This window comes from Wyeomyia smithii, chromosome 3, assembly GCF_029784165.1.
Source record: "Wyeomyia smithii strain HCP4-BCI-WySm-NY-G18 chromosome 3, ASM2978416v1, whole genome shotgun sequence".
In the NCBI taxonomy this organism is placed as follows: Eukaryota; Metazoa; Arthropoda; class Insecta; order Diptera; family Culicidae; genus Wyeomyia; species Wyeomyia smithii.
Window position 1 is genome coordinate 149,355,936 of NC_073696.1, and position 24,336 is coordinate 149,380,271.

Below are 24,336 nucleotides of genomic sequence, written 5' to 3' on the forward strand. Positions count from 1 at the left end.
AGCACAACTCGGAATGGAAGAAGACATTTTTCTGTATTAGTAACGAAAAAAAGGCAAACAGAAGCACGTGTTGGGGTTTTGACGTAGATCTCGGTCAACGAGCAAACGCCATTTTAACGGTATTTTGCATTGTTTAACGATGCAGGTAGGCATTTTCAGTCGTAAACTGTCATAACTTGTGAAAATTTCTTGAAAAACCTAAACTAATCCACCTAGCGGTCAGTCTAAGCCTTTCTCATTCAAACTTATTATTTGTAAAAATAGATTTACATGAACGCTTCAATCCAATAAATGTGTATTCACTTTTTGGGTTCTAAAATAATGATGTTGTAATATAAGTATAAAATATGAAATTTGACGTAAAGTAAATGCTCAATAAATAGCGAAATGAAAGTAATGATTCTTAATTTCGAACAAGTCAATCACGAGCGATACCGGGAATATTCAAATAGTACGATAGCACATTTAAATTATATTGTGGCCACATATATTGATCAAAGCAGGTATAGTTTTAAATAGCCTTTGAATTTCTTTTCGTTCCATAACTTTTGAACCACATATCAAATTGTTATGAAGTTTGTTATTTGTAAGTTTGAGATATGACTCGTTCGTATGACACTAGTAATGTTCAATTAAGTCGTGTAATCTTTGAGATGTTAGAATTTCGTTGTTTTATTAACAATTCAATACATAACGGTTGCTTAGTTCGATTATAATCAAATGAAACGTATAGGGCAACCAAACTTTGAAACCACGTGTTAAATCATAATTCATCAGTTAACCCTTAACTAGCCTGTTCATCTGATAATACAATTGACCAAATCGGTTGTGTACCTGCTGAGATAATGAAGTTTCGTGATTTTCACAATTCGGTTCATTACAGACGGAGTTACAGTTCGATTACAGTAAAATTCAATGGGGTGTTATGAGTCAGCTAGACCGTTCATTTGACACTTATTTCGTGAAAATCGGTTCAGCCATCTCTGAGAAAAGTGAGTGAGTTTATGTATTCTTCGGAATATGTTTCTTTTCATAGCTAGATTTCACAGTTTTAAACATAACAGGCAAAGTAACAATCCGATTGCAAAAAAATCAATAAGGTCCTATGGAGTAACTAGACCTTCCATATGACACTGTTTTTGTGGAAATCGGTCCAGCCATCTCTGAGAAACATTAGTGAGATTAAACAGTCTTCAGAAGACGTTTCTTTTTATAACTTTTGAACCACATGTTCAGTCTATATAAAATTCAAAAGTTAGGGGTTTTTAAAATAGCCCGTTCATTTGATACCAATTTTATTGAAATCGGTTGTTTGGTTTCTGAGATATTGATATTTCGTGATTTTTACATTTTTAAACATAACCTCTAAAATAAAAATCCAATTACAATGAAATTTAGTAGTGTCTTATGGGGCAACTAGAACTTTCATTTGCATATAATTTCATTAAAATCGGTCCAGCCATCTCTGAGAAAAGTGAGTGAAAATAAAAATCTGCACACACACACACACACACACACACACACACACACACACACACACACACAGAAAACACTTCAATCACGAGCAGTACCGGGAACGTACGAATAGCACAATACCAAATTTAAATTGTGTTGAGGCCATATGTTTTGATCAAAGCAGTTACAGTTTTAAATAGTCTTTGAATTTAGTTTATTTTCATAACTTTTGAACCACATATCTAATTGCTATGAAATTTCTTACTTGTGAGTTTGAGAGACAACCTGTTCAAATGACACTAGATATGTTCAAATAAGTCGTGTGATCTTTGAGATAATAGACTTCCGTTGTTTTTATAATTTAATACATAACGGTTGGAATGAAAATACGATTATAGTAAAATAAAATGGGAACCTATAGGAAAGCCAAACTTTTCATTTGACACTCAGATTGTTGAATTTAGTCCAGCCATTTTCGGGAAAACGAGTGAATTTGAAAAGTCACCGGAACATGTTTCTTTTCACAATTTTTGAACCACGTGTTTAATCACTATAAAATTCATCAATTAACCTTCAACTAGCCCGTTCATTTGATACCAATATTGTTCAAATCGGTTGTGTACTTTCTGAGATAATGAAGTTTCGTGATTTTCACATTCTGGTACTTTACAGACGAAGTTACAGTCCGATTACATTGAAATTCAATAAGGTGTTATGAGGCAGCTAGACCTTTCATTTGACACTAATTTCGTGGAAATCGGTTCAGCCATCTCTGAGAAAAGTGAGTGAGTTTGAGTAGTCTTCGGAATATGATCCTTTTCGTAGCTGGATTTCACATTTTTAAACATAACAGGCAAAGTAATAATCCGATTGCAAAACAAATCAATAGGGTCTTATGGGGCAACTAGACCTTCCATTTGACACTGATTTTATGAAAATCGGTTCAGCCATCTCTGAGAAACATGAGTGAGATTAAACACACTCCAAAACACGTTTCTTTAAATAACTTCTGAACCGCATGTTCAATCTCCATGAAACTCAAAAGTTAAGGTATTTTTAATAAGTAGCTCGTTCATTTGATACCAATATTGTTAAAATCGGTTGAGTAGTTTATGAGATAATGATGTTTCGTGATTTTCACATTTTTGAACATAACCTCTAAACTAAAAATCCGATTGCAATGAAATTCAATAGAGTCTTATGGGGCAACTAGACCTCTCATTTGCAATTAATTTCATGAAGATCGGTCCAGCCATCTCTGTGAAAATCGAGTGAGATTGGGAGAGCGTTACACACACACATACACACACACATACAGAAAATGCTCAGCTCGTCAAACTAAGTCGATTGATATACGAGATTCGACACTTTGGAGCACTTTTATACTTTTGGTTGTTCCAGTGATTGCTATACCTTTCTAGGAGAAAGGCAAAAAATATACCGAACATTGATTTTTGGACATTGTTTTTTGACTTCTACGTTATCACTATTAAGAGAAAAACCTAAATTAATCCACCTAGCGGTGAGACCCAGCCTTTCTCCTTCGAACTTATAATTTGTTAAAATAGATTTACTCCAACATATAAAAAATACACTTTGATTATTTCTACTGGATTTGTTATTCATTCTAAACAAAAAGTTGAAGAGGTTGTTGATAAGACACGACGGCAGAGATAACGTATAATACGACAGCCTGTCTTATGTCAATGTATTTCTTGGAATAGGTTTGGGAATACACTCAATTGGGGGTAAATAATTTAATAGTCTCTTTGCTCCAGATGACGTTTACCTCTGTAGCCGGCACCGCGGTTTCACTTGCTGCCGTATCCAAAACAAGAATGAAATTGAATTATTTTATGGCTAGGCTGACCAGATTTTCTCGGGATAAAAACGGGACAAATGGGTTCAAAAAACGGGACACATGTTTAAATAATTTTTGGAATTTTTTACCTACCAAAGCATACAAACCTATATTCATTGCTTTGATGAACTTGCCCGATCCTGAAGAGTGTGATTTTAAGCAATGAGTTCCTGAAACTTGTCACATGATGATCGAGATTTTTTTTATGTTTCCGCCCGGGATCGAACCGGGGGCCTTCCGCGTGTTAGGCGGATGTGATAACCACTACACCACGATGATCGAGATTTTGACTAACAATTATCATGGTCTCAGCTTTCAAGCGTGACTTTTTCATCAGTTCACGATAGAAGAGCTCCGGATGTCCTTCCAGTGGTGCGTTACTGTCAGGAATGCACTAAACTCAGTAATATTAGAAAAATCCTGGCTGCTTGGAAACTTATTTTCCATTTAGGAAAATTTCAATTCAAAGCTCTATTTAAGATTTTTTCAAGGAGTATCCGAAAACGGTACAAAATGGCAAAAAGACGGGACGGTCAAAAATAGTCGAAAAAACGGTACTGTCCCGTTTAAAACGGTACGTCTGGTCAGCATATTTATGGCTGTCTTTTGTATTAAGTTGCACTAAGATATCTTAATTTAGGCAGTGGCTACGAAGAGGCTATAGACAAGGGCAAGTAGTGCATTCTCCATCTATAATATAACAGTTCAAATAACAATTTTCTGCATTTTACGATAGCGTAGATAATTTTACAACTGATTGCTGCAATTAGTAAGACTCGCGCGAAAAATTATGTAGTTCAGGCTCACTAGCTCAGAAATTCTTCAGATAAACTTTGAGGTTAATTGTGTTTGTCAATGCCATGACAAGTGAATATTTTTTCAACATGGCAAATTTTTATTTAGTTTTGGAAGATTTACAGTGATAATTAAATTCTACATGAGGTGATTTATTACCAATTATGTATATATGAAAATGGCCGTGGTGGTGCCACACGCGCTATAAACATGCACACACGCGCTACAGACATGCATACACGCCATAAACATACACACACGCTATATAGCAAGCCACATACTTTATATGTTAGGGATATACGCTACAAATATTCACACACGTTATGTGCATACACCCTACATACGCTGGATGATGGTGGCTTCTCAAATCACCTGGCGGTGCGAGTCTCTTTCAGTTTCGGGTTGAATTCACCCAACGATATCTGAATCGGATTACCGCTGGTGGGGTCCAACTCAGATCGAAGGGAAGCCGAACTGAAAGAGGTAAGAACTGCAGCTAACCACTACCACCGCCGCTGTTGCCCGCTGCTGATCCACTTCGCCTACTGCCATCGGTGTTCATGTCCGCTGCTGCTGCCTGCTGCTAGTAAACTGATTTGCTTGATGAGAAACAGTCTCTTATATAGCCCGAAGAGTGCATTCCCGGCTAACTAGGTACTCCATTCTGTCGTCCTTTTTAAGGAAAGGCAGCAAGCGACCAATCAAAAGTCGACATTTGCGTTTCGACAATGTTCAACAATTTTCAATATTACAATAGTTTGAACAATCAGATTACAATATTCTGCATTTGGACGAGTGCCTCAATGATTTTCCAATCGATTGCTGCAAAAATGACAGAAATCGGTTGGAAACTGACTGGGTTTAAAACGTTTGAAATTGGACAATTTTTGTAACGCTCTCGATGTTTCCGGTTTTGAAATTGGATCCCTGTATTGAAATTGGCTCCCTGTAAGGAACCATTCAAATATTACATAACGCGGAATTCGGCAATTTTCAATACCCACCCACCCCCATGTAACGCAATTTTACATGTTTGCCACATGCAATATAACGCTTCGCTGAATACCCCCCACCACTGAGCGCGTTATGCATTATTTGAATGATCCCTAATTGTTGCCGTAAGACGTATTCTACGTCAAAAATTTTGGTAGCCAACAGCACATCTATACCGAACATTTGAAATGTAACATATCGTCGTCTTCGTGCAACACTGGCACAACTCAAAATTTTGCATTTTTGAGTTTTTGATGGCAAACGATGCCAAATACTGTAAAGTTTCATCACACGAAATCCCATTTCGAAAATCACAAAAATTCCAGAGTTATGAGTAAAAGTGCTTGCTGCACAAATCGAAATTTCTCCATAAAGTTAGTGAAAATAAGGTTTTGACTTGGAAAACGTGAGCACGTAATATGTGCATAATAGACCCAAAGGTGTTAAATAAGGATTGGTAATCTTACACTTCAAAGTTTTCTTGAAAACCCAAAAATAAATTTTTGACGCAAATTTTCAAACACGTTTTTCTCGAAACTATGTTTTTTGAGTTGTGCCAGTGTTGCACGAAACCGACGATATGAATATGAATTAACACATATACATGCAAATAACATTAAATTCTTTCAACTATATGATGCAAATTTGTTTTTGACTGTGGTATAATCGATTTGTACTCATATACTGCCTATAAATATTCAGATTCTTTAAGTCAACGTTAGTCAGTAGATTTTAAATAATGTATAATTAAATGTTGTTTCTATACATTAATTTGAATGATCTTATCAGTGAAATTGGAATTCTTTAACGCAGTTGATATTACTGATCGTTTCTGAGAGGCATCCAATGAATGGCCTAATACCAATCAATATGGGTTCTTGAAACCTGGATGTTGTGAACAACCCTGTTGCGCTGCGCATATTTTCTCGTTCAACCGACGCAGCGCAAAGTCGCAGGGCTCGCCACGGCAGCATAGCTGTCATGTGCGATGCTGTAAATGCGCATAAATGTAGAATGTTGTCCGGCCATTACAGTTTGTTGTACCGTTTTAACGTGTCGTGAATAAAATAGCTTTTAATTAGTTGTAATCGGAACCGTTTATTTACTCAGATGTAAGGAGCCTTTCGAGTATCATTCCCGGGGTACCACGGTTCAAAAGTGGCGACGAGTAATCGCGAGTGAGGGTTGTTTTTCGTCGTTAGAAAACAGCCAATATTTCTCCTCCCGCGCGGAAGAAAAGAAAGTGGAGTGAAAGCGCGATGGCGAGTAACAATGGACAAAATGGTGCCGGCGCCTCGGCAAATCACGTGCACCAGCAGCAGCAGCCGCCATTCGTTCCAGTTTCTACGGCCCAGCAGCAGCAATTTGCGTCCATCCCGCCCCACCAACCGCAAGCCCAGCTCAATAACGACATGTTCGTGCAAATGTTGACCATGATGCAGCAGCAGCATTATGACATGTTGGTCCAATTTGCCCGGCAGCAGCAGCAATTTACTCAGCAACAGCAGAGGAACGATGAAAGGCAAGAACGTCTTTTTCAATCCTTCGCTTCGTCCATCAAAGTGCAAGTACCACCCAACACGGAACTCATCCTTGACTCTCTGGCCAGCAATATCAAGGAATTCCGTTTCGAAGCCGACTCCAACGTGACGTTTGCTGCGTGGTACTCGAGATACGATGATCTCTTCGAGAAGGATGCTGCTAAGCTGGACGACGAAGCAAAAGTCCGCCTTTTACTGCGGAAATTGGGTGCATCTGAACATGAGAGGTATGTGAGTTACATTTTACCAAAGTTGCCGAAAAATTTCACGTTTGCCGAAACGGTGGCTAAGCTCAAGAGCCTGTTCGGAGCTGAAGAATCGGTAATTAGCCGTCGTTACCGATGCCTGCAGATTGCGAAGAATCCTGTAGAAGACCATGTGGCTTTCGCTTGCCGAGTAAATAAAGCTTTCGTGGAGTTTGAGCTTGGCAAGCTCTCCGAAGAGCAATTCAAGAGCTTGGTCTACGTCTGTGGTTTGAAATCGGAGAACGACGTCGAGAATCGCACGCGCCTTCTCGCGCGCCTTCTCATCCGGACGTGCCTCGAGCTTCTGCGTCCCCCGCCGGTACGAACGACGACCGCAAGGAACCAAGGACCTTCGGCAAAAAGGACCCCTTATACGCTAAACTCTATGGTCAGAATGGTTGGAAATGGGCCCCCGGTGTCGTCATCGAGAAGATAGGAAACGTGATGTACAACGTGTGGGTCTAAGATCGACGAATGCTACGCTCTCATGTCAACCAACTTCGGAGTCGCTCTGCTGCTACCACCACATCAAAGCAATCCGCTGAGCAAGCTGCCTCGAATCAGCATTCACTACCGCTCGACATACTGTTGGATGCTTGGGATCTTCCAAGACTATCGCCAGGTACGCCGACCCTGACGCCGGTTAACCCCATGCCGTCGCACCGATCGCCTTCGCCTACATCAGTACCATTGTATAGTTCAGAAGGAACCGTGCGAAGTTCTGGTCCGATTCGTGCTACGTCTACGCCACGCCACGAGTTCTCGGCCGTTGTCCCATCTGGCTCATCGTCATCAACAACATCAAGTGAGTTTGAGTCTGCTATCGAAGTGGAGCCGGTGGCAGATCTCCCTAGGTGCTCTTCAAGGTTTCGAAGATCGCCGCTAAGGTTCGACCCGTACCACCTCTATTAAGAGGGGAGATGTTGTGGACAACCCTGTTGCGCTGCGCATATTTTCTCGTTCAACCGACGCAGCGCAAAGTCGCAGGGCTCGCCACGGCAGCATAGCTGTCATGTGCGATGCTGTAAATGCGCATAAATGTAGAATGTTGTCCGGCCATTACAGTTTGTTGTACCGTTTTGACGTGTCGTGAATAAAATAGCATTTTCAATCCAGATGACCACTTCTGGTTGCCTGATAATCATAAAATCCATCATAAAATTGCCGAACTGCCTAATCTGGGTATTTCTATGGCGAAGATGGCGACAGTTTCCGATCAACAGCCTAAAGTGACAAATATCATCCAATACGATTTGGGGAAGCGGCATGATACCATGAGATCAGAAATCATCTTCAGGTGCCATTTTAAATTTCTAGACAGTAGCTTCCGGTTTCTACCAGTCTAAAAGGGACAAACATTACCCAATGTGAGTTTTTCAGTACCCGGGATGATGCTCAGAGCCCAGCAATCAACTTCATACTTCATTTTGAAATCCGAATTTGTGACACCTGTTTTCTTTAAATAAGTCGTGTAATCTTTGAAAGAAGAGATTTTCAATATTTTTACAATTTAACACATAATGGATAAAATAGAAGTCCGATTACACTGATCAACACAAGTGTTGCCCCGAAGGTCAAACTAAGAAAAAATGAAAAATTATAGCTTTTCCTGTGAATTTTTTTCCTTCTAGGGCAACTATTATGAGCCTAAGAGCAGCATTCTTTTCGATTTTGTCAAAGAGTGAATTTAAAAAAGTTTTCTGAAAACGTTTCTTTTCATAACCTTCGAACTACATGTTCAATCATCATAAAATTCGTTATTTAGGGGTTTTAAAGACAGCCCGTTCATTTGGTACCTATTTTGTTCAAATCAGTTGTGTAGTTTCTGAGATAAAGGAGTTTCATTAATTTTACATTTTGATACATAACAGACAAAGTTACAGTCCGATTACAAAAAAAATTCAATAGGGTCTTATCAGGCAACTAGACCTTTCTATTGCAACTTATTTTGTGATAATCGGTCCATCCATCTCTGAGTAAAGTGGGTGAGTTCAAACAGTCTTAGAAACATGTTTCTTGTCATAGCCTGATTTCACATTATTATACATAACGGACAAAGTTAAAGTCCAATAACAAAAAAATTCAATAGGGTCTTATGGGGCAACAAGACCTTCCATATGACACTAATTTTGTGAAAATCGGTTCAGCCATCTCTGAGAAAAGTGAGTGAGTTTAAATAGTGTTTGAAACACGTTTCTTTGCATAACTTTTGAACTACATATCCAATCATTATAAAATTATTTCACAAATAGTTCAAAAAACAAGCCCGTTCTTTTGATATAAATTTTGTTCAAATCGGTTCTGTAGTTTCTGAGATAATGAAGTTTTGTGATTTTCACATTTTGATACATAACCTCGAAACTAAAAATCCGATTACAATAAAATTCAATAGGGTCTTATGGGGCAACTAGACCTTTCATTTGCAATTAGTTTCATGAAAACCGGTTCAGCCATCTCTGAGAAAATCGAATGAGATTGGGAGACCGTTACATACATACACACACATACAGAAAATGCTCAGCTCGTCGAACTAAGTCGATTGATATACGAGATTCGACCCTTTGGAGCACTTTTATACCTTTGTATTTTCAGTGATTGCTATACCTTTCTAGGAGAAAGGCAAAACCCTTTAAACCCGAAACTCAAACCATCTCCGTACCTTTTTATATTCCATTGGCCCCGGTGAACCTGACCTTATGCACAATAGATCATTGCACGATGACTTCACAAAACAAGAAGAAGAAAGGGATTTGTCAGTTGTCGCGGGTTTGTTTACATAGTAAAATCTTCGGCTCGAATAAAAATGCGGAATTGTCTTTTTAAAAATTGCGTTTCCAAGAATAAACCAAAAGATCACAATAACGAATTCGCATAGGCGGAGAGTTTTCTCATCTTTTTCGTACTCGTATCATCCATTTTCACTCCTATCGCATAAAAAGTGAATGGAACGCATTGTAAACAAACCCGTGGGAAGTGTCAGAAAAGTGAGGTTATTTTTCGTGTGCAATGATCTATGGTTTTGAAACCTGGCTCGTAACATATCAAACTTTAAGTTTTGGTAGAATGGGACCTGAAAATAAATATAACCCCTCAATATAAACTCCCACTCTGACAGTCTTCACACTTTTCTTTCGTACTTTGAAGTGCAAAAAATATGGCAATAAATAGCATTAAGTGCAAAAAATGACAATATCATTAATCTGCATGTTATCAAAAACATCATATCAAGAAGACTGGGAACTCTGCCTGAGACTGAGCGACAGTTTTGGCAGCGCAGTCTTACAAGTAAAAGTGGAACTGAGGCATGCTAGTGTGTGTGCTGGCGATGCGAATGCAAGCCGATCGCACAGGTTGGACCACCACATACGCCCACTCTGTCTTCGCAGCGATGCAAACTTCCACCTTTAATAGATGGAGTCCGCTGTTTGATTTGACACTTGTCATTTATATGGGATCGATCCAGAGATGCCAGTCTTCTTGATATGATGTTTTTGATGTTATCTTAAGCGTCGAGCTGACCAAACTGCTACACCTTTTTCATATACAATCTTGATCAGCTCAACGACGGACTATGCACGATAAATTGGTTTTGCGCATAGTGACAATTTTATGAGAATTTAAGTCACACTAACCGTCGGAAATCGGTCGTGTTCAAAATGTATGAAAAATATGGAGGTTAGGTATCTTGTTCTAGTTATCTTTGAAATAATTCAACGTGTTGTTTATTCAGCACCGGTTGCTTCTACACTGCTTTTGTTCGACATATGCTCTCATAACAGCTTCCAAATTGTTCCTTGGGATATTTCGAAGACTACATAAACTCACTCACTTTTCTCAGAGATGGTTGAACCGATTTCCACAAAATTAGTGTCTAATGAAAGGTCCAGCTGCCTCATAACACTTTATTGAATTTTACTGTAATCGGACTGTAACTTCGTCTGTAATGTAGCGAAATGTGAAAATCACGATACTTCATTATCTTAGAAACTACACAACCGATTTGAACAATATTGATATCAGATGAACAAGCTAGTTTAGGGTTAACTGATGAATTATGATTGAACACGTGGTTTCAAAGTTTGGCTGCCCTATACGTTCCCTTTTCATTTGATTATAATCGAACTTAAGCAACCGTTATGTATTAAATTGTCAAAACAATAAAAGTCTATTATCTCAAGTATTACACGACTTATTTGAACATAACTAGTGTCATACAAACGAGACATCTCTCAAACTTACAAATAACAAACTTCATAACAATTTTATATGTGGTTCAAAAGTTTTGGAAAGAAAAGGAATTCAAAGACTACTCAAAACAATACCTGCTTTGATCAATATATATGGCCTCGACATGACTTAAATGTGGTATCGTACTATTTGAATGTTCCCGGTATCGCTCGTGATTAAATTGTTCGAAATTAAGAGTCATTTCTTATATTTCGCTATTTCTTAAGCACTAACAATATGTCAAATTTCATATTCTATACTTCAATTACAACATCAATATTTTGGAACCCAAAGAGTGAATATACCTTTATTGGATTTAAGCAGTCATGTAAATTTTTTTTTACAAATAATAAGTTTGAATGAGAAAGGCTTAGTCTGACCGCTAGGTGGATTATATCAGGTTTTTATGACGTCATCATGCATTGATCTGATGGAAAATGTAAGCAGTTTGACAGCCACACCAATACCCTGATCTCTAGTTTTCACTGTCTTTAACGCAGTTTATTGCATTAATTTGTGCCACACCCAATGTTTATTGGAAGGATTGTTTCTACCATGTATCGAAAGGTCGAATAAAAAGCAGTGCTGTCAAATAGTACGGAAATCTATCATTTTCTTTTTAAAATTGTGTTAACTGGAGTGTATTTAATCATGATTGTCATTTAATAAAAGAGCAATTGTTAAATAATACCACTGCGAAGTAACTTTTTTGAAATTCAGATGTCTTTCTTTGATTTTGTATGTTTGTTTTTTCTAGTAGCGTTATAAAAAGTATTATAAAATGGAGAACACTTCCTACGGTATAAATGTGGCTAATCGATATGATCTATTCTCCATTGACGACGAAGGAGATGATCCATTTACAACAGTCACCCAAATAAAAAAAACTCCGAAAAAGCACCTGAGTGGTGGTGATCAACTTTTGAAAACTGTGTCTAGAATTGCGGAAAAAGAAAATAAAACCGCACAAATCAAAATTAACAATGAAAATAAGCACCCGGAGAAACAAGTTGCAGGTGGAAATAATTCCACAATTAATCCGCGTGGTGAAAAACATGCTATTAAAGAAACGCAAAAAGACAATATTCGTTTAGCACGCGATGATGGTAACAAATATCACACTGGTAAAAGTCTTGAGAGGAGACAAATCAATAAGCCCAACTTGCCTGGATCCGAGAGCCGCGATGAAAAAAATAAAAAAAATCGTGATTCCGATGAAAATAATCAACGTAAGTTTCAAACTGGAAAACGTTACGAGCTTCGAGGAAAACGTGAATTTGATCGTCAATCGGGTTCCAACAAAACAGGAGTTAAATCTATAGAAAAGCGTGAAGGCACTGGGTCGCATAACTGGGGTAGTGCAAAAGCCGATGCTAAAGAGTTTAATAATTTTCAAGACGTTTTTTCACAAGAAATTGAGGAAGATAAAGGAACCATGTTTGAGCAAGGAAAAGATGAAAACATCAATGATGGTCAAGAGGTGAAACTCCCTATTGAAGAAGAACTTAAAGAAATGACTTTGGATGAGTGGAAGGCTCAAATAGCTGCAAACAGATCAAAGCCGCAATATAATCTTCGTAAAGCTGGTGAAGGCGAAGATGCTAAACAATGGGATAAAATGGTCGCATTAGATAAAAAAAAGGCAGATGTCGAGGCTGACGAGGAGAACGAAATCCAAAAAGTTGGGAGATCTAAACAAGTTCTGGATATCGAGTTCCATTTTAATGATGGGCGGCGAGGTGGACTTATGGGACGGCCCAGAGGACGAGGTGGTAGAGGAACAAGAAATGCTGGTAAACGTGAAAATGATAAAAAGGATGTTATCGATATACGTGAAGGAGACACAGAAAAACGCGAACGACGTAGTCGTCTCACAACTTCAACCGATACAAATTTTGGAAATTATAAAATGACAAAACAAAGTACTCGGTTTAATAAGAATACAGCTCCTAAGGTAGACGACGAACATGATTTCCCTTCACTTGGCTAGTAACCATAAAGTGGAATTGCTGATGTATTTTACGATTCGTGTTTCGTAAGCAGTTGCTTTATTTCTTACTAATAAGTTTTCAAAATAGAATAATGCAAACATACGAATAAATCAATAGAAGTTCTTCTTTTGTGGGCCAAATAGAGAAAGCTATGTTCGTTTGCAATAAGTTCATGTAGGGTTTCTATTGATTTCTTGATTTTTTTTCAAGTGACCAACGAAGCTTGTCAGTTGGATAAATTGCAACGGAACCTCCCGTTTGTGAATTCTGGTTATTGCCAAAGTGCTTAGAAATATACTTAAGTTTTTTTTTATATATAGTAGGTTTCCGTTTTTGTCAACATTTTATAGTTTGTTCGATCGGTATGATGTCTTCAGGAAAGTTGTACCTAGATAACAATTTTGTCTTTCCGAAAAAAATATACACTAAAAAATTACTTATTTTGAAAAAAAAAAAGGTAAATTAAAAATTAATCAGGGCTCTATTATCGTCAGGTTTTTACCCATTATTGTCCGGGGGGTTAATGAAGTAATAGAGAACTAATATTTTGCAGAGAGGTATTCTGCATTATGAAGAACCATCATGCAAGAAATTACCGATCTGGACATTATTCACCCCCTGACGATTTATAGGTAAAACCTAACGATATTACAGCTAATACCCTATCTAAAAAAGCTTTTTTTAAATCTAATATTGTTTTTATAAAAACTCTAAAAGATTACTTGAACAATGAAACGGTCCGATCATGTAGAAATCAAGAAAAAAAAGTTATGATTTTTTAAAAGAACATATTTTTTCCGAGAGGCATATTTTTTCTTGGATGGACAAAATTGTAATCTACAATTTTGCCAAAAACATTATGCCAATCAAACAATCCCTTCCTGTCCTAAAATATTTGTAATTATCTTAACTCAAACTCGGTCTTTAATAGCTTGGAGGATTTTTGAACTCTGGCTTTTATTATGAAATTGGGGGGTGGTTTTTGGTACAAAAAATACGTTATTGTCTCTATAGCGAACCAACATTGATCGCGCGTAATTGCGTGATGCCAGGAGGACCGGCCAAAATAATGCCTCGCCTCCGTGGGACCGCAGATAGGGTAATAGACGCTTCTGGAGGCACTCGGTGCGATACATTTCGCTGTTGATGGTACCCGTTGTGATGTACGGTTTACTCAGTTTACCACCAGAGCATGTATTTTTTGACGAATTTGTCCACTTTCTTTTTCCTTAGGTCTTCTGGAACAACAAACTGTGATCAGCGATGGAAGAAAATCGTTTCTAGCGATTTTTGAATACATATAAATCTCCTTTGTGATGCATTAACATCGCTGTCAGTGTGCGATATACATTTACTCTTCTCACATTTGCAAGCAGATCTATGTGTAAGACGAGTTACGAGGATTGCAAAGGAGCACCATGTATATAGTATCCCTGCTGGCGTACTCTCTTTCTCTTCCTTCGCACCATTCGCCTCTTGTCGTGACTGCTAACAACAACATCTGTATCTAAATGTGCACAGCTGAGTATATGGGGTTAGTCGCAACATGTACATATGATGAACAAAGATCATTCATGATCATTCAGCCAATGATTGAGATTTTTGTCAAAAAGAGAGTGAAAAAAAAGTGTGTTGTCTCCTACTCCCATAATGAGATTGTTTTGGTGGCAGGTTCAAGTTCCCAGTTGGTTTAGAGATCTTGCTTGTATAAAACGTGTATCAGGATGGACAAAAAGGTAGAAAAGGTTAACGTATCCGCAAAAAGTTCGGCAAGTTTTCGCAGTAGAGAACGGCGGTTTCAGATGCGGAAGGCGGAGTTCAAAATATTAAGAATTTATTTAATGAAATTGATCGCTAGTCTTTCGAAATAGCCTGTATAATGATATACACTATAACTAGCATCGAATACATTATTTTTCATTAGGGTGGTTCATTTATTTGACATAGAGTGTTTTATAATATTGTGTAAAAATGAGTATAAAAAGAAAAAAATCAGTTTTCACTCAATACCAATAGAAAAATTCCTGAAAATATAATATTTGCTACATCATTGTCGTTAGGGTGGCAATGTTGAATTGGAAAAAATACCATGTAAAATGGCAAGATATTTCAAAACAAATTTACAAAATGTTTCAAAAAACTACTCTGTGCAAAAAAAAAATAACTCAACCGAAATTAAGATTGTGTCTCGCGGAAAATGTTGAATGCTTTCATGTCATTTCACACACGGGAAGTGCATGGAATTTGAATAATGTTTTCTATTCCAAGTGTCTTGAAAGTACATGAAACGGTGGATACTGATGGAATATGTTTTTTTGATTTTGTTTGAAAAATCTACTCTCTAGGACACTTGTACTTGTTTATGCGAATGCTGTTCCAGACAATTTATTCATTTTATTTAGGGGCCGTCCACATACCACGTGGACAGATTTTTAACGATTTTGACCCCCTCCCCCTCCCCCCGTGGACAAATGCCCATATGAATTATAAAATTTTTGTAAGGACCGTGGACATCACACAACCCCCCGCCCCCCCTCAAGCTGCCCACGTGGTATGTGGACAGCCCCTTACCACAATAATGTCCTTTGCCAACACTTGATCGAACACACAGTGCTCTGGCTTATATAATCGGACAAAAGACTGTATCGATGTTATTCAGTGATAATGAGAGTATAGGGATCTCAATCAATAGGCAACACAATTGACTCGTTGTTTCTGAGTTTGCGTCGTTTTGACAGTTCAACCATACATTTTCTGTCAAGTTTACATCATCAGAACGTGAAGGTGCCCATTGGCTGAAACTTTGCATAGTCGTTTTATAGGCAAAAATTGCCCTTTTGTGCTATAGGTTCAATTTTTTGAAACACAACTCATATTGAAAAGCTATTGAAAAATGCTATTATGATGGTATTGATGATTACAAATACTTTTAGAGCCAACACGGTTCGTTTGAGCGGTGTGACGTCTTCGGCAAAGTTGTAACTTATAGTTTTGTCTTCCAAAAAAATATAGACTGTAAAAACATATTATTGATTTTTTGAAAACAAAAATAAAAGAAAATTAAAAATTAATTATACAAAACAGCCCATTTGAAAAAAAATCGATTTATTTTTATAAAAACTTCGAAAGATTACCTGAACAACGAAACCGGTCATGGAGGAATCAGAAAAAAAGCTATTATTTTTCACGGGGTACATCTTTTTTGGAAGTACAAAGTTATTATTCTTAACTTTGCCAGGTACACTATGACAATCAAATAAACCTTTTTGACTGTAAAAATATTCATAATTCCTCATGCAGTGCTCTATTGGAAATTAAAAATATGTCTACAGTCGAAACGGTTTGTTTGATTGACATAGTGTCTTCGGCAAAGTTGTAGATAATATTTTGTCCTTTCAAAAGAAAAATATTCCTTTTGAAAAAACAATTCGAACAATTTGTTTTTTCAAAAAAAAATTTTTTTTTCCAGAAACGATAACTTTTTTTTCTTCACTTCTAAATGGTCGGACTGGTTTCATTGTTTTGGCAATCTTTTGTAGGTTTTATTAAAAAATCAGATTTTTAAAAAATTAGCTCATTTGAATAATTATTTTTTAATTTTTCTTCTTACTTTATTTTTCAATAAATGATTTTTTTTAAATGTATTTTTTGGAAAAAAAAATTATTATCTACAACTTTGTCGAAGACGTCACACCAATCAAACGAACCGAAGTGCTTTTTTATTTTATACTCATTTTTCACTATATTATGAATTATGATGTATTCGATGCTACTTATAGTGTATATCATTAAACAGGCTATTTCGAGAGACTAGCAATCAATTTCATTAAATAAATTCTAAATGTTTTAAACTCCGCCTTCCACAATTGAAAAAACGATTAAGTCCCAGAGAGTCGATTTTTGTAAATTTTTTTTTTTTCAGATGACACCAATTCTCGACGTTTCATGCATTTCTAAGTCATTTGGCATCAAAAACCATCGAAAACCGATTTTTTTTTGCTATAAAAATACAGTAATCACCCGATTATATCAGTACCCGATTTTATCTGCCCCCGATTTTATCACCTTTTTCACCCAATTTTATCATCATATAATATTGTATGTCCACCATCTCCGAATCTCGCAACTATTACAAGTGCCAGTTCCACTGTCTATCAAGATACAAACTTTCGTCTTTTAATGTCTGTAGACAGTATCCTCGATTAATTTTTTATTTTTAAATCATTGGTGTTGTTTCAACTACTTCATCGATTTTTTTCCCTCTCTAGTTTTGCTCAGGCCTATCGGTCCAAAAAGCCAGGGATTGTGACTGTTAGATACATTACGTACGTCATCGATTTGTTTCTGCTTCTGGGTGAATGAAGAAAAAGTACAAAAAGTCTCAATTTTCATGTGTTTTGAAATGTATTGAAGGGATATTTTGTAAAAGGGCTATCAGTAAACCACGTAAACACATTTTGGGTCATTTCTGATCCCTCTTCCGTAACCTTAGAAAATAGCTGAAACTAATTTTTTGAGCTGCTTGAGATATGTATGACACTAACAGAACAACTTCACAGCTTTATGCAAACACTAGTACCTAACCTACGAACTAGTAGTGAAATTTATGTTTTACTTATATGAGAGCCCTCCCTCTTCCAGAGGAGGGAGGGGTGTCAAGTGACCATTGACATATATCTTACTCCTAATAACCTTACCATGTCAAATTTGGTTCCATTTGCTTGATTAGTTTTCAAGTTACGTAGAAGTTTGTGTTATATTTGTATGGAAGCCCTCCCTTCAAGAAAAGGAAGGGGTCTCGAGCTACTCTAATAATCTTTTCCGGCCTCAAAAACCCCTACATAAAAATTTTCACGCCGATTAGTACAGCAGTTCCCACGTCTATAAGGATCAGAGAAGCAGACAGACGGATAGAACTGCTTTTTCATATGATTCGATTTCTTGTAGTAATTAAAATCGCTGATTTTACGGGTTAAATTATTGGTTCACCATCTTTTATAACAAAATAATAATAAAAAAAACCCGATTTTATCACTTTCCCTATTTTATCACTCCAAACATCATCAAGGGGGTCAGGCGGGGGCCTAGTGTGGTTGGTAACGTCTCCGCCAACCACGCTCGACGCCTGGGTTCGAATCCCACCGCCGACATAGGTGTCGATGGTTGTGAGGTGGCGTGATCCACTCACATCCAACCCAACTGGTCTAGATTCAATCCTAGCCGACACCGGGAGATTTTCTGAGGCGAAAAATCTCTGGGATCACGCCTTCCATCGCATGAGGAATTAAAGCCGTTGGCGCCGGTCCGTTAATAAACGGGTCGTGAGTTAGGGTCCTGGGTGTGGAGTCGCCTCCCTGGGCGTCGGTGATTGGCCACAACAGTGGCGGAACTAGACCGACGGAAAACAAGCGAGAAAAAAAAATCATCAAGGGGGTGATATAATCGGGTGATCACTGTATTTGCAATGATCGACTAAATTGATTGCCCGGTTTTGTGATGGAATTGCTCTGATATGAAACATGATGGTGCAACATCGACGTGTTATATTACAAATTACGTAACGTTGAAAATCTAGATTTCAGACCCCCCTCCTTCCTATGTAACGATAGGTAGCGTTCGACATGACTCTCCCCCCCTAAAATTACTTACCACTAATCAGTCTGACCCCCCTCCGAAATTTTCAATTTCGAGCAAACATGATAGTTACGTAACTGTCTCTACTACCCCCCCCCCTCCCTCCCTCCTACGTAACAATAAGTAACGCAGTGATTCTTTGTAAAAAGTCAATCCGAAAGGAAACGATAAAAAAATAAAATATTACACGTAGGTACCCTGAAACTTATTGTTGCTTGAAAAGAACTATTGTTATGTTTACTAAAAATCTTAGTTCAATACGACTAAAAAGAATTTAGTTTTAGGAGATAGGTTCAAGCATTTGAATGTCTACTATCAATCACGCAAATTATGCCAAGCTTGCGTTTTTTCAAATTTATTTATATCAGGTAGCCACCTCCTCTCTCTCTCCTCTTAGCACTACCTCTGAAATTAATATGAGGAAAATGTTCCATTCACCAAATCATAACCAAAACAAGAGGTAGATAAATTTTTCGGTTATTTGTGAAGAAAAAAAAAATTCTTCGGCATAACCGCAAGCTTAACGTAGGATAATTCGGTTAATTGAATAATAGCAAAGTTTGGTACCTATTAATTTCTGTATTACCTGCTTAAGCAGCCTTTTTTTTAAATGAATAAAACAAAAAAATATTATATAATATGTTTCACACTACTCCAGCAGTTTTTCATTAATTGGTGTAGCAAACCTGCTGAAAACAATCATTGCCCAAGTAGTCCGATAGCCTAAAATAACTCTCCCTCCCGCCGTCACCATACCACATCATTGCTACTGCGTCACTGTGATGCGAAGGGGACAAGTCAAGTTTATTATTCTCTTTTGCTATCGTTTTTCCTCGTGCGACGAGCCACGTACGGAGAAAAAAACACAACGAGTTGCGCGGATCATTCTCTTCTAAGAGCTGTATATAGTCTAGTTATGTATTTATTATTTCCGAGTGAGCAATGCATCAACATTTTGTTACGTACTGAGAGGATTAAAGTTTATTCATTACTTGAACACATCGCAATCTGTACACTTTGAGACAAAACGACAATCGGATCATAATCGTTTCGTTTCCATCGCTGACTGTGATTTGGCAACGTAGAACTCCAGCCCCAGTATCTGCTTTGCGTCTGTCTCGATGTTGGTTTCGTTATCGTTAACCACTCTGTTTTGTTGATCACGCCGGTTCGGTGCCTTCCGAACCTTAATATACGAAGCCCAGCTTGTTTCATTGTTTGCTAAACGAACTAGGCGGAACACTTTGCCTTCAGAGCCACGCCGCGAATCGAAAGGTTCGGAACACACTTGAAATAATTCAACATGTTTCGGACCTTCACAGGGTCAGCTGTCTTCGATTTTATTCCACTTCCAGCCCGCCGCTCGGTCGCCTGGGACTCCTTACGGCGTGCAAAATGGTGCATTTGTTTCGAGTGCAGGCGCTATGCAATCGATGAAGACATTACTAATTTCCTACCACCGTAGCGAGAAGCGCTTTAATAGTTTTTGGAGAGATCTGATGGCCGGTTCAGGCATGAACCTTACTGACTTGACCATATCTATTAAGAGGACTTGATTATATCCCATGGCAATGCCACAAGGATTAGGAATGCCTTGTAGAACAGCGCTTGGTGTACGATGCAGTACAGGATGCCGGTGAAGTGTACGAAATTGATATCACCAAGTCGTTGATGTTAAATTGATGAAGACAAAGAAGAAGGAGCAGTCAAATCAAGATGAAGAAGCCCGAAAAAAAATGCCAGTGCCATTAAAGTGATAGAAGCCAAAAAGGCAAAATTTCTCGCGGACATCCATAAAAAGGCAGCACTGATGGATGAGGAGATGCGTGCGCTGCTGAAGTAATCAATACGCGCTGGCAGCACTGCTACCGTTTGCGAACAAGTTGTTTTGACTCAATTTTATTCTTTCGATTTTCTCGTGATAATTGATGTTTTGTTCATCGTGTTATTATGTCACGCCTTCATCTCTACCACAAGATCGTGGATTTAGTGAAGTTTGCCACAAACAATAGACCAAAGTACGTGAATTCGTGTTGTGTTTTTTTCCCGCTATCGGACCATTGTGTTTGTTTACATCTCTGATCTCGCCGCGTCCATCGCACACATTTTTGCCGTCTATTTGTTTAAGTTTGCCGAAGTGATATCTTGGTCGATTTGCGTGCCGTGCTTATTATAAAAATGGAGAATAATTGCTCGAAATGTGACACCGTAATCAACGGCATTGAACATGTAGTCTGTCGTGAATTCTGTGGCGGTGTTTTCCATATGGACTGCACTGGAGTGTCTCGCGCGCTATTGGGATACTTCACCTCTCATCGAAACAACCTGTATTGGTTATGCGATAATGCGTTGAATTGTTCGAAAACTCGCACTTTCGTTCAAATGCAACAAAACCCAACGATACTGTTCCACTTGATACGGTCACCAAAGCTATCTGCGAACTGCGAGCTGAAATCAAGCAGTTAGCATCCAACACCATCAATCTTGCAACGCCACCGGTACCAAAAATATGACCCTCGCTTGAATCTGTGCGCCCGCCTAAAAGACGACGAGTACAAGCGGCCGCGCCTCCCGATGTCGGGCAATGTTTTTATGGATGTAAAGAACCAGATCAAGCTGTCGTATCGGTTCCAATCTACGTAGAACCAATCAAATTCTGGCTTTACATATCCAGAATCCGACCCGATGTGACAAAAGAGTCTGTGCTGGAAATGGTAAAGGCGAACCTTAATCTCACTGAAGACCCAGACATTTACAAACTAGTGCCGAAAGGAAGAGACGAATCAGGCTTAACATTTGTTTCTTTCAAAATTGGATTGGATCCCGCATTCAAAGCTGTAGCAATCAACCGTTCAACATGGCCGGAAGGTATTATGTTTCGCGAGTTTTTAGAATATGGCAGCCAAAAATTTCGCAGACCGTTACCAACGGGTATCACTCCAGGAACAGTTATTCCGTCGATCACCACACAGTCAACATCAAACCCAACTGTGACACCCACCACATCAATGTGAGCCATTCCATCTTTAACACGACGTTCCCGGGACGCAATTCCAACCGCATTATGGAAGCCCCCAAGCCACCCGAATCAGTCGTGCCTTTTGCTGAGCCCATTCTTCCGAGTCGTCCCGGTCCTGATAGGGCAGGGGAGGGGGTCTTCCAACCGCAATTATCAGGCAAGTACTCTCTTATAACAGCAAATACTCTGCCTGATGTATGTTCGCCTTACAGTGCTACGTTTACTAACTGCAATGTGGATCATGCCGCTGCGATTTCTATCGAAACATCAAATAGCATAACTACTGCTGGATCCGACATTCAGCGTACCGCGCACTCTTCCAGCAATTGTGCAAATGACCATGTCGCATCGTCCAGGCGTCGCTTTTTATCCATCTACTACCAGAACGTTAGGGGCCTGCGCACAAAAACGTCTGAGTTGAAGCTAGGATTGTCAAACTGTGAATACGATGTGGTAATACTCACCGAGACATGGCTTCGGTCCGATATAAGCGACTCGGAACTAACGTCAAATTACTCGCTCTTCCGATGTGATCGCAATGAATCCACAAGCACCCTTACGAGAGGCGGTGGTGTGCTTATTGCAGTTAAATCTACATTACACTGCACCGAGATTTTGCTAACCGACTGTAGCCAGCTCGAGCAAGTGGCTGTGTGCATAAAGTTACCAGACCGTTCTTTGCACATCTTCGGCATCTACTTGCGACCGCATTCTGACACGGCACTATATTCTGCCCACACAACTGCCATTCAGTCTGTATGCGATGGATCGTCAGCAAGCGATATCGTTTTAATTCTTGGTGATTACAATCTTCCCCAACTTCAATGGAACTTTGATGATGATATCAACGGATATATAACGGTTAACGCCTCTAGCGAGCAAGAACTCGCTGTTTCTGAATCCATATCCACATGTGGGCTAGTGCAATTGAACTCCTTTACGAATGCGAATGGTAGAATACTTGATCTGGCATTCACGAGTTCCCCGGACGATTTTGAAATTTCGCCTCCCGTGCTTCCGCTCCTACCAACCGATCTTCACCATCCACCGTTTGAGTTGCAAGTCGATGTGCGTAGTTTTATGCACGCTCAAACAGAAACCGTTCAATCAGATTCGCTTGATCTTGACTTCAAAAGCTGTGACTTTAGCTCTCTTAATGCTGAATTTTCAACTGTTAACTGGGAACAGCAGATTCAAGGTCAAACTGTCGACGACGCTATTCTTGCATTTTACGACAAGCTGTTCGAAGTACTTCATTCGAAAGTGCCACGCCGTCGCCGCGCTGTATGTGTAATCAGTAGAAAACCATGGTGGAATGCCGAGCTCAGGAAATTGCGCAATAAACTACGCAAGGCGCGAAAACGTTTCTTTCTTAATAAATCCAATGAGCACCGTGAATCTCTCCGCCTTGCAGAAACTGCCTATAAGGATCTAGTAACGATATGCTACACAGATCACCTAAATAAACTGCAGTCGAGCCTGAAGCGTAATCCTACTGCTTTTTGGAAATTTGTTAAAGAGCAAAGGGCTAGTAATCCCGTGCCAAACGATGTGATTTACGGAGCAGCTTCTGCCAGCACACCCGAAGATTCCGCTAACCTTTTTTCGTGCTTCTTTGAAAGCGTGTTCAACACAGTGCCGCCCCAACCCCACCCTGGTTGTTTTCAGCACGTACTTTCTCATGACATCAGTCTACCGTTTTTCAACTTTTCTAATGAGGATGTGTTCATAGCGCTTACTAAACTTGACGAATCGAAAAGTGCTGGAACAGATGGATTAGCTCCTATTGTACTAAAAAAGTGCGCCGAGTCGCTGGTTGGTTCGGTAACGTTGTTGTTTAATCGATCACTGAATGAAAGAACTTTTCCGACCTTATGGAAAACGGCAAATGAGAAACTGAGGCATATGGGCTTCCTCAATTGGATATCCGACTGGTTAATGTCGTACTTGACCGGAAGAAGTGCATTCGTCCAAGTGAACTCTGCACGCTCCAGAAAATTCGACATCCCGTCTGGAGTTCCACAGGGAAGCGTATTGGGACCACTGATTTTTGTCCTCTTCATCAACGATTTGTGCCAACAAATTTCTTCTGGTAAGCTGCTGTTCGCCGACGACCTCAAAATCTTCCGAGTTATTAAGTCCATGTTGGATTGCATATGTTTACAAATGGATATCGATATTCTTTCACGGTGGTGCAAGCAGAACGGGATGCACGTGAACATCAACAAATGCAAAGTGATCAGTTTCAGTCGCTGTCATAATTCGATCAATCATCTGTACAATATCTGTACTCCACTGGACCGTGTGCAGTCTATTCGCGACTTGGGTGTCATTATCGACTCTAAGCTCCGTTTCAACCAACACATCTCCGCCCTTAGCGCCAAAGCTTTCTCGATCCTCGGATTCATTCGCCGCAATGCTTCACAATTCACTGATGTGTACGCGCTCAAGGCACTGTACTGTGCTTTAGTACGCAGTGTTCTAGAATACGCTGCTCCAGTATGGGCCCCGTACCATACCTCTCAGGTTATTCGGATTGAGCGAATTCAAAAATGCTTTTTACGCTTTGCTCTTC

The 24,336-nt window shown here is 39.0% G+C and overlaps 2 protein-coding genes and 1 non-coding gene across 4 annotated transcripts; 2 read left to right on the forward strand and 1 right to left on the reverse strand.

The window, feature by feature from the left end:
• Positions 1-3,522: 3,522 nt before the first annotated feature.
• On the reverse strand, positions 3,523-3,596 carry Trnav-aac (transfer RNA valine (anticodon AAC)). The gene has a single exon. It is a non-coding gene; the product is annotated as a tRNA-Val (tRNA).
• Positions 3,597-6,363: 2,767 nt separating this feature from the next.
• On the forward strand, positions 6,364-7,326 carry LOC129728681 (uncharacterized). The gene has a single exon (XM_055687131.1). The coding sequence runs from the start codon at positions 6,364-6,366 to the stop codon at positions 7,324-7,326; it is 963 nt and encodes a 320-aa protein (XP_055543106.1).
• A 4,335-nt stretch (positions 7,327-11,661) lies between these two features.
• On the forward strand, positions 11,662-13,218 carry LOC129732469 (plasminogen activator inhibitor 1 RNA-binding protein-like). Of its 2 annotated transcripts, none has more exons than XM_055693374.1 (2): positions 11,662-11,817; positions 11,875-13,218. In XM_055693374.1, the coding sequence occupies exon 2, from the start codon at positions 11,899-11,901 to the stop codon at positions 13,105-13,107; it is 1,209 nt and encodes a 402-aa protein (XP_055549349.1). In that variant the 5' UTR covers positions 11,662-11,817; positions 11,875-11,898; the 3' UTR covers positions 13,108-13,218. The 2 variants fall into 2 exon arrangements, with proteins under 2 accessions (XP_055549349.1, XP_055549350.1); XM_055693375.1 differs by having other exon boundaries at positions 11,663-11,817; positions 11,878-13,218.
• The last annotated feature ends 11,118 nt before the right edge of the window (positions 13,219-24,336 follow it).